This window comes from Neodiprion pinetum, chromosome 4 (genome assembly GCF_021155775.2).
Source record: "Neodiprion pinetum isolate iyNeoPine1 chromosome 4, iyNeoPine1.2, whole genome shotgun sequence".
Lineage (NCBI taxonomy): Eukaryota > Metazoa > Arthropoda > Insecta > Hymenoptera > Diprionidae > Neodiprion > Neodiprion pinetum.
In genome coordinates, this window is record NC_060235.2 from 35,024,205 (window position 1) to 35,034,933 (window position 10,729).

At 40.1% G+C, this 10,729-nt stretch overlaps 1 protein-coding gene across 2 annotated transcripts; it reads right to left on the bottom strand.

Moving 5' to 3' along the window:
• Positions 1-989: 989 nt before the first annotated feature.
• On the bottom strand, positions 990-9,634 carry LOC124215805 (fatty acyl-CoA reductase wat-like). Of its 2 annotated transcripts, XM_046619556.1 has the most exons (9): positions 9,544-9,634; positions 8,152-8,324; positions 6,933-7,026; positions 6,517-6,762; positions 6,281-6,426; positions 5,808-6,110; positions 5,437-5,718; positions 5,033-5,290; positions 990-3,944 (listed from the first exon to the last, which is right to left on the bottom strand). In XM_046619556.1, exons 2-9 carry the CDS (start codon positions 8,307-8,309, stop codon positions 3,851-3,853), a joined length of 1,581 nt encoding a protein of 526 aa, XP_046475512.1. In that variant the 5' UTR covers positions 8,310-8,324; positions 9,544-9,634; the 3' UTR covers positions 990-3,850. The 2 variants fall into 2 exon arrangements, with proteins under 2 accessions (XP_046475512.1, XP_046475514.1); XM_046619558.2 differs by lacking the exons at positions 8,152-8,324; positions 9,544-9,634 and adding an exon at positions 7,122-7,330.
• Positions 9,635-10,729: the final 1,095 nt, after the last annotated feature.

Genomic DNA, 10,729 nt, shown 5'->3' on the forward strand with positions numbered 1-10,729 from the left:
GTGTTTTTTTTTTCTGGGACGGTCTAATACACACCCACACACACACACACAAGGATACACGCCACCCAAGCAGATCCAGGCGTGCGCATGTAAACACGCGGCGCACGCTCGAGTTAATCAGACGCCAGTTCTGCGAGGCCACGTGTTCGTTAAGGATAATAACAACCCATATATTTATGTACATACTTGCTCTTAGAATGCAGAGAGTTATGTGGAATATTGAAAACAAAACCTTGGCTGGGCGAGAAGTTTTCCTATCGTTAGTCACGCAGAAATGTGTTATCAACTGCCTTGGTTGAACGGATTTAGGGCTGTTCATTTCAATTTCGAGCCTGTACTGGTTTCTAATCAGGTCGTCTGATGATTTCGATCACGGCTTTGGAAGCCATTTCGAATTTCATTAAAATTTTCCAAATTTTTCAGACACCACGAATGCAGAAGATCGAAATATATCATATATTGGCCTAAAATTCCGCAAGGATTCGAGTCGCTCGAAATTATTTCTCGTAACTACAAATTCTGCATCGCAAACGTAATTACCCGTCACGATGAGCCGTGTTTTATAGAAATTGATAACCAACAAAAGGACAGATATCTGAAACTTGCATATTTTTTTATTTTGACACCATGCGCATCGTGATTCAATTACAGACAGTAATTTCGCCCTCCGTCAAGGGTGAAGGGTACACTGCATCCCGAAAAGAATTCTTTCTGTATGGCTATACACTTACAGCCGAGGGGCTGCTCACTCGCGGATTCGGTGACACGACGATTTCCGAAAGGAATCGATATCTTGTGATTTAGACTGTGATTCCCGTGATTTCCGAATCAATGAGATTACCTATTATTCCAACGATTAAAAGTGATTTTCAGGTGTTGCAAATCATTGATTTTTAGACTCTCAAGAAATGAATATTGATTAATTGTTATAGATTAACAATAATTAATTTACGATCGGGGATAGGTGGATACTCAATCAATAACAGAGATTATCAAAGAAATTAGAATAATTTTTTTATTTTCTCGTAAGCATTTAAAATTTTTTCATTTGTAATAGGGCATGACATCGAGAATGTATCTATGTCTATGAATATATCTATACTTTAAGAAATCATAAGGAAATCAGGAATCATGCGATTCGAGTGATCACCAGCGACGTTTAGCGATTGCCTGTCTGATTTTGGATGAAATGGTCCAATGATTTCTCAAATGAGCAGCCCCTCGCTCACAGCTTTGAAACGCACTTGACTGCCGCCACGCCTCCAACATCAGCGATTTTCTTTCGCATCGACAAACGAATTGACAAAGCAACGGGTTTTTCTACCTACCTCGCTGAATCCACCCCCCATCCAAACATCGGCAAACAATGTTTATTATGTAATTACATCGCGACAATCCACGATTCCTCGTTCAGCACCGCGTTTTCTTCGGTTTAGTTAACAGAAGAGCTGTTTGCAAACGAACACTTGGCAGGAAAAGACGCGGCACCTATTCGCCACTACCTGCACGTGCCGTCGTCTATATTTACGTTGCAATTACATACCTATGTAAATATACAGACGGGCGGGGCACTGCGCCACACGCATGAACCGACAGCCGGAGCACCGTGCTTTCAACTTCGACAGAACTTGGTGCATTGGAGGTGCAGGCGGGGGAACACACCGATTGTGCACGTGTAAGGCGTCTTGCAAGCACTGGGTATCGGTATTAGAGTTGGAAGCGTTTAGCCGAAGGCAGATGGGACTGCTTACCATTAGTTGGACACCGAGCGAAACCGTAAGAATATAATCATTTGCTGGTCATTTCGGATACTTTCAGTCTCGTTGAAAGCGAAACGCGCCTTGGGAATCCGAACATTCGGCGATTCGTGTCGTATGTATAATATTTGAAATTTTACAGTGAGTTTCTCTGACTTTCAGCCTGTGGAACGATGCGTGCGCCTTGTTCAAGCAACCGGAATTACAGCTTGCGTTTTAGATTAGCATCGTATCTCGTCCACCGAAGTAGGTATGATTGTATTTCGGTGATCCCAGCACGGTCATCCCGAACATTGTTGAAACAATTCATATTTGACGTTTTCAAAATAAATAATACCTGACGTTTGGGATGACTGGGGCAGGATACCAGGCTCTCGATCTGAACATGCACTGTAACGCCGGTTGCTTGAATAAGGCGCACACATCGTTCCGAAGATGGAGAAACTGTATGACGTATACCTGCAACGCTGTTGACTTTGCTTCGCTTGACTCGATTCACTGGAATCATCCTGCATTGCGACAATTGTGACATTCTTTCGTTTTCCCACACTTTACATTTTTCATCGAGATTTGTCTCTGTACGGATTTCAAATCTGTCTGACGTGAGTTACACGTAGCCGAAGAAAGCACGGAAGCTTTTTTCTTCAGCAATTCTTATCTGCTTGATTAACCGGTTAACAGTGCGAATTCAACCGCGTGTTTGAATATACGAAAGTACGTTTTTGCTGCGATACATGACTCAATGACAATACAAATGACTACTACATTATTGACTACATATTTATTTCCAATATCGTGTCATTGTGTCATTGGTAATTCCGAGAGTAAAATACGTGCTGTAACACTTTTAGCAAGATATTTTTCAATGCATCGTAGATTAAAGATGTGATGGAGAATTCTCACGAACTCTCATACATGTTAGCGCAAAAGATTTCAAATAACTTCGTTCGTAGTCAATTTTACTAGATTGGGTCGACTGCCAAACCACCGGCTCTATTTTTTATTATTTGATCCTCGATAGGTCTCGCTTCGGAAACTGAAATTATTTGATACGGTGCTCACGGTACTTGATGCGTTCCATTTTCCTTTTCCTTCGACACTATTACACCGATTTTGAAGTTGAAACAACTCCAGTTTGAGAAGCGAGATACTCTGTTGACATAGTTCTTTCACTAGACAATTGATACACTCGTCGTTATTCAGTGACCGGTTTGTTGATACAAGAGTACTAGAAAATAGAAATTTGTCACCAATAGAAGTGACGCGACAATCTTGTCTTCGACTCCGTTACAGCCTGTATACTCCCAATAAATTTCTCTACACGGTACTGCTATCTGCATGAAATAAATGAAATTTTCCATCAGTTTATACGAAATTTAATGTTCCAAAGCTATCTCCACTGCGTCTCTCGCTTTTCCGGCCGCTACTAGCTGTGACTGAAACCTGGCTCCATTCGCAGATCTCGGACTCCGTTGTCTTGCTACCAGGCTACGTTACCAACCGAACTCAGGTCTATCTCGACGCTTGCTGACTTGAACGTGCACTCTGTCAGTATCTCTTCCGGACAGAAGAGACTCGCTCTTGATGGTGATTCTTCATCTAGATTTCTCTACTTCCTGCTTCCCACGTTTCTATGTTTCTACTTTATTCTATTCTTTTTTCTAACATTGTCTTTGCCGTCTTTCACTCTTCCAATTTTTGTATCCTTCTATCTGTATATTTCTACTCCTGTCTATGTCGTTGTAGTTCTATGTCTCTATTCTGTGCTCTTCTTTACTTTAATTATCGAACTAGGCTAAGTTTTTGGATTTGAGACTCTGTATATAGCTTAATTTTGTATACTTTTCTTGTTATTTCCCAATATGCCTATACTATGGGAAAGATCTTAATAAAAACCATCAAACCATCAAATTACACTAGTGGAAAAATAGCACATACAGAAGTATATGAGAAATTAATTTAAATTCGTGTTTTAGGTGTTGATTCCAGTGCTCTTTACAATACGTACAAATTCTTCAGATAGACGCATATTAGAAAACCCACGATATACTCAATTTTGGTAATTGAAGTCGAATTATAGATGAATATAGGAGTTACCATAAACCCAAAAATCTTACGAGTGTCCATAGCAGCCAGAAAATCATTCCCCACATCACTGTTACTACAGCGTAGTGAATGATCCGCAACCTGAGAATGGAAACGCAAAATGACATATAAAACAATGCAGTATAATCGTATAATCGTTGCAATATTCGCGAATTATCTCGAAACTCAAACGCGAGGCTAGGCATCACAATGATACATCGATAATTCTTACTCCGTACTAGAAATTTCATCTCGAAGCCATTTCGATATGTAACATGTTGTTCTTTTGTCGCCGAAGTAGATCGTGCACGACATACATTGGTGTAATGCAAATAGCAAATGCTCAGGCGTACTACAAAGCTGAGGGAACGGACCTTTTGGAGAACACCCCGGAGGACACTAGCGTTACTGGCCACCAAACAAAATTGGAAGCTGGATTGGACACACGTGAATTAACGGACACAGTCCGATAGGATACCGAGATTTGAAATGACTTCAAGAAATCCAATTGGACACCGGCGATATTGAACACCGAACATCGGATGAAGTTCGATGGACCAATAAATTAAATAAATATTCAAACTCTCGATTGAAACCAAAATTTCTCAGATGTGGAAAGTCATTGCTAAAGTCTCGTTTCTGGACCGATGCGGCAAACGGAAGCTCCAGTATACATATTTTCCTGCAGCAGTACATGTTTAAATTAGAGAAGACGGGATGCGTGATTCAAGGTGGACGAATATGCAGACAGAAATTTTTCTCCACTACGGTATCAGTAACCGACGTATTTCATCGGCTGGAAAATCTTTATAGCGTTGTTAACTGGATATATTGAGTGAACACCGAATACGGAGCTTACATCTTTCGCAATAGGTCTGATGAAGGGACCTATGGCATTACTTTTCCATATCAGACAAATTTAGGTTTCAATCGAATACTTGTCTATTCAACTCATTGGCCCTTCGAAGTTTATTCGGTTTTAGGTGTCTAATCGGGTTGTGCACAAAGTCGCTGGTATCCAGTCGGACAGTATCGATTAAATCTTGTTGCCCAATCGGTCCGTGTCGAATTAATCTCGTGACCAATACTGCTTCCGGTTCTTTTTTCTATCCAATAACGCTGGTGTCTTATCAAGGGTTGCTGAAACGGATTTCATTTCATTTGCAAAAATCCCAAACGACGTTACATACCTTGCATATCTAACAGCTGCTTTAGGTACAGTGTCCAATGGGTCTTTCAAAAGATAAAGACGTCCACCACGAACGTAATTGTAGTTGAATTCCTCCCAGCTGAAGTCTTTCATGTTCAACTTAAACTGGTTCTGATCGGCGGGGTTCAACTTCGCCGACAGTCTCAAAACACCGTTATTACTGAAGCGCCATTGTTGCGTCGCGAAATACGAAATCACGGCACTGAATTTGTGAATCTTCTTGTAAGCTTTCCATAACCTGTAGACAGACAACATGACTCATTAAGGTTCCTGCAAACATTGGATATACGAATGAAATATGTCAAGCCGTTGACAGATCCGAATATCGTACGGGGATTATAAATTGACCATTTCGCTAGCGAAGATTGATGCAATCATACTTACATGGGCTCGCGTCCTATAATGCGGGCCACACTGTCTACAATGAGAGCGGGAAGAAGGTGGAGAAAGATCACGTATATCTTGTGAACCGATTCATACTTGTTGAGTTTGAAGCAGTAGTACCATATACACATCATACTTGGAACTTCCAATCCATATTCTTCTATATGACGCATCAATTCACCCCACCTAAAGGGTTTCTGGCACGATGATACGACGTTGTAGATCGGAGGCTCATCAGTCTCCGGAATGTTCGAACTATCCGCGCTATTGACATTCGTGGTTCTGAAACAGAGTAATTCACCTAATGTCGATATCACACTTTTCCACCGAGGTTTCCATACGCTAAAAGTAAGGAAGCTGCGGGATCTTACCGAGCTTCGGCGATGTCCCATGCGGCGACAATGATGTTGTTGACTACGAAGTCTGCGGGAATCATGTCGGCGATGCCTTCCGGGTCACAGTGAAGAGTCCGTAATAATCCAATCGCAGCCCCGAGCACTACTCCGGTGGTACCGTAGACGTTGTCGATCCAACCAGCGACGGGTTCCTTATAAGTTGCGATTACTATGGACGGCCTGACAATGCAGACTGGCAGACTATGACTGTTGCGGCGAATGACGTCCTCGGCGACCGCTTTGGTGAAGACGTACGTATTCGGATATTTACCCAAGAGTCTGTAAGTTTGCAGCGAATACGAAAGGAGTAAAGCAATTCAAGTTTCAGGTAAAACTTGATAGACATTTTGTAAGAGACGTATTGAAATATTAATTCTATGTCGGTGCGAGACTTCGCGCTCGAGCGAATTAGGAGTCAAGATGCATCGGGAGGAAGTCGCATGACTTACACCGGCGTGAGGTGTTCGAGGGAGGCGTCATCCAATATCTCCACGAGATCGAGTAACTTGTCCGAGTCGATTGGTGGTGGGTAGAATTTTTCATCGATGGACTGTCGAACGCAGTTCGAGTAGGCTGTTGAGATGTGGACGAATGCCTGCAGTCGGTAGAAGAGGACGAATGAGAGTGAGAAATTTTGATATTGGTGAAAGCAGCGCTGCCGACCGTTGAGCATCGATCAACTCACTCTAAGATTTGGCATTTCCTTGGCGAGTATCAGCATCTCCTTGGTGCCTCTGACGTTGATCTTGGTAGCAATTCGCACGGATTCGTCAAATCGTACGGTGGCTGCACCGTGTATCACGATATTCGTGGTTCGGAGCAGTTCCCTTTGCTCCGGCGCCAAACCCAAACCGATCTCCCCCACGTCTCCCTCGATCAATCTAACTTTTTGAGCAAATCCAGGCTTCTCTTTCTTCAGTCGGTCGAAAACCTGCAATGGAAACAACGAGGTAATTCCAATTTCCTCCCACCATATTCGTTACTCAACGTTGAAGGACAACGTAAATATATTTGTTTATTCATGGGGATTTTGATTCAGCTCTTTGCATACGTGCCGAATTTGAAATAATTTGATGCCAAAAGTACTTGAAGATAACTCACCAAGTCGTCAAAGAGTTCCGCAAATCTTTCTTGCGGGCTTTTCCCTTTTTTTGCTCGGAGGAGCAGAAACAACGTGCTCACCTCGGGACATGACCTACACATTATTCAGTCTTAGTTGTCGCTTTGTGTTGATTTTTTCCATATTCTATTGTAGAGCCTAGTTATTAGGGTGGTTAAAAAAAACACTACCTTCTAATTTTTTTCACGCTCCCTTCATGAATGTTTCGAGATGTAAAATAAATGCCACAACGGCAAGGAGGACGTATACAATCAACTTTTAGAGGTCGCTCAATGCGGTCATAGGTCGTTTTTAACGGTTTTGGCTGTTTTTTCATTAAAAAATGATTTCTCTTCTAAAAAGTTCAAATCGAGGTGAATCCAAATTTCTACGTTTCTTCCATATCCGGGCTTACTTGAAAGAATTATAATTGCACTAAGAAACAATAATATTTCGAGTTTGGGTCTTTTTTCATACTTTTCCCAATATGATTTAATTCTTTCTGGTCTAGATTCGTTCGTTAAGCATAAGCAAATCGTGGAAAAGTTCCTCAAGGAATAGGATATCTTACCCACTTTTCACCAGTGCCGCAAAAAACTTCATCAAAACCATATTGATGTTGATTCAAAAACGCATCCGTGAAAAAAGGATTAAGTGTAACAAACGGGAAGTGAAGAGTATCTATCGGTGCATCGAGTAACAGTTTGCAATACGGTTTTTTAATGAATTTTATATGTGGGCGGGACACACTGCCAAAGGCACTGCAGGTTTTGGATTAACGAAATTCATCGAAAGCTGACCGGATGAATTTATTTGAATATTTACCAATGGTGTGATTTTCACCTTGGCATTTTATGATCTATATCGAAAATAAGTGGTCAATTTACTTTGCGTCGAGTGTACTTACATGCCAGTTTATTCTACAAGCTGAATGAAAGGAATCGCACGTAAGCCTCGAGTCTAGATCTCGAGTTAGAAAAACAATATAATTACGTATTTCACAACTCAATCTTGACATCTCATAAGATTGCACCTGCTATAAAACTCATTTAACGAGGTCTAGAGTCAAAGGAGTCATCATGAGCAGGAAACCTTTTCTCAGTCATATTAATGACCTGGTTAACCGAACGAGGAAATTACGAATCAGAAAATTGGCAACAGCTGGTATTACGCAATATTTTCACTCTTCTCGTATCACCAAAATTTAATGTCCTGACTTACCGCAGTATCCGCTCTGTCAGAAGTTTTCCTAAAAAACCGGCACCTCCAGTGAGAAGGATATTCGTGTGTGCATAAAAACTTGCAACTTCACTGGGACCCGTGGCCTGATCGGATGCAGAGTCCGACAGCATGTCTCGAATATACGAAGCTTGAGACATCTGAACGAGAAATCCCTAACGAATAAAAACAGAACAATATTTGCAAGTGCGAACTTTCTATATGTCGATTTCGTTTTTTCAACCATATGGTTTTGTACGTCGATCATAAGTGTACGAATAGAGTTTTCGTTCCAGTGATCACGTAGCTTACGGTCGGTTGAATCAGCAGAAAAGTCAAATTATATAGTTCGCTGCGCCTGTTTATCAATTTTAATTTTTGTCGCACCAGAAAACTGTGTGGAAAGTAAGACAGCTACAAACTACTCATTAGACGCGAAACATTAAAATGCTAGGTTATACATACAATTTGGAACAGTAAATTTATAAACAGCGATCACTGGTGGAGGACGACAATTTTAAAAATGTCAATGTATTGGAATAAATCTAGAATAGTACAAAAATACTTTGCTTTTTTCGAATGAAGGGGGGATGGAGGTGGGGGGGGGACTTATAGCTTGGACGGTCTAAAATAATATCTATTTTTAAGAGCTCGTTTTAAAAAAAATGAAAACCCTCGGAGCAACTTGAATTTGAGGACTTTATTATTTATAATTTCATTTTTCAAATTTCTTATCGACATTAATAACAAAATAGCGGCATGGCGCATGTAAGTAGTGAAGGGCCTCGTTTTTAATCCGGTGGCGCAGATGTCTCGGTCAATTTTTGTCCGGTCAACTTGAAATTATTACACAATCTGTAAAACTTGTTTGCCGATTCAAGCTCGTGGTTAGGTTTTTGAATTTCAATCCCACAATTTTTTAAACAATTTTTGGGTCAAAAACGAAATTCTTTGTTCATAATCGTATATATTCGAGAAAATTTTTCTCCTGAGGTTTTGGCTACGAGGTCGAAGCCGAAAAAGTGTATTGAACTCAAAATATTTTTTCTATCCGTTACAGGTTGGACATTGATGTCAGGAGACGCAGTACCGCAAAAGACCTCGAGTTCGGAGTCGTTCACTACTTATACGCGACATGTCACCATGTTGTTATTGTTTCAATGAAAAAATTCTGAAATGTTCTTGAAACTGTGAATAATAAAGCCCTCAAACTCAAATTGCTCTAAATGTATTAATTTTCATTAAAAATTCCCCCACTTCCTTAATGAAATAATAATTCTTTTTAATTCGTTGTCACTTGAACGATTTCTCAATACGTATAACATCTTCGAACGCAACTAACACATTAAAATTATAAATAAGTACGGTGAAATGACTGAAATCGTCCCGACATACCAAAGTAGCGATCAAAGAAGTAAACAGCTAGAGAAACACCTCGAAACTGAACCACACGCCGAGCAGCTCAAGGTATAACTAAGGATCAACGACGAAAGCCATGCCACGGCTGTAAAATATTCAACTGCTCGTAGCGACCTTTTACTCTTAGAAACTTAGCCTTGCTAACGAGGGTCGTTCACCATCAATTCCAGTAAAATTTTGGCTCCATGATCGAGGCGCTGTACAAGCGTCCTTATGGAACTGGAGAACGTGCTGTAAAAATACTTAGATTACAGCTTAGCTGATGTTTCCTTATTTTTATTTTTCTATTGCAGTTCCCGTCGGAAGGAAAACTCGTATGATAGTTATATTCCCAGGTATTCCAGGGACTGTTCATATTTCAATTAAAAACATCTGTTTGTAGCACACAAAGCATGGTAGATAGATATGAGGCACATGATTGTTATCACTTCGAAAGTCATTCTGTTTTTGGCTCTTTTAAATTCTTTGAATTCGATTTTAATTTTCTACAATTTTTTTAAAATGATTTTATTAATCGAGACAATTCAAAAATCTGAATAAATTCTGGAAAATTGTGGCTCAAGCATCAAAATTTTTAAGCTTGGATCCGGAGATTTTTCCGTCTTACTGTTTTCAAACTTTTTCCGAACAAAGGCGTTCAAAAAATGAAAAGCTGGAGTCATTTTACTACGGATGGGCTATATACAAAGGAAATTGAACCTCGAATAGCTTTAAATACTAAATTCTGTGTGATGCGCACTATTCGGTATTTGTGCAAGTAATTTATCAAATTTTTATCGAAAGTGCAGGATGCAAACGATTCGCCATATTTTTAACAGAAACCATAAAAATCACTTCGTTTCCAAGCACCAAATTATCATATTATAAGTTTTCCTACATCTGTACGCATTGCAGATGAACGATGAATTTTCAAATATTCGTATCAATCGAGTGAAGAATTGCCGATAGTAGCAGTAGACAAAAAAGACAAATTATTATCTGTGAAAAACATTTTACCATTTATTTTGTCATGTCCCGATTCAGGAAAATCGTACTTTCCGAAGACTTGAAAAAATTGGCGTCAAGTCTCTTGATATCCAGTTAAACATCGATTTGACCTATCACCTTATGAATATGTATTCTTCTCCATGGAAAGTTGGTTGATTCAAATAACTTTTTATCA

What these genes read in the sequence shown, in the direction of transcription:
- LOC124215805 (XM_046619556.1), bottom strand. Translation starts at nt 8,309, where the DNA reads ATGTCTCAAGCTTCGTATATTCGAGACATGCTGTCGGACTCTGCATCC. An exon ending in CTCGAACACCTCACGCCGGT is followed by an intron (nt 6,111 to 6,280) that starts GTAAGTCATGCG and finishes GCAAACTTACAG; the next exon opens with ACTCTTGGGTAAATATCCGA. An exon ending in GCAGCTGTTAGATATGCAAG is followed by an intron (nt 3,945 to 5,032) that starts GTATGTAACGTC and finishes TTCCATTCTCAG; the next exon opens with GTTGCGGATCATTCACTACG.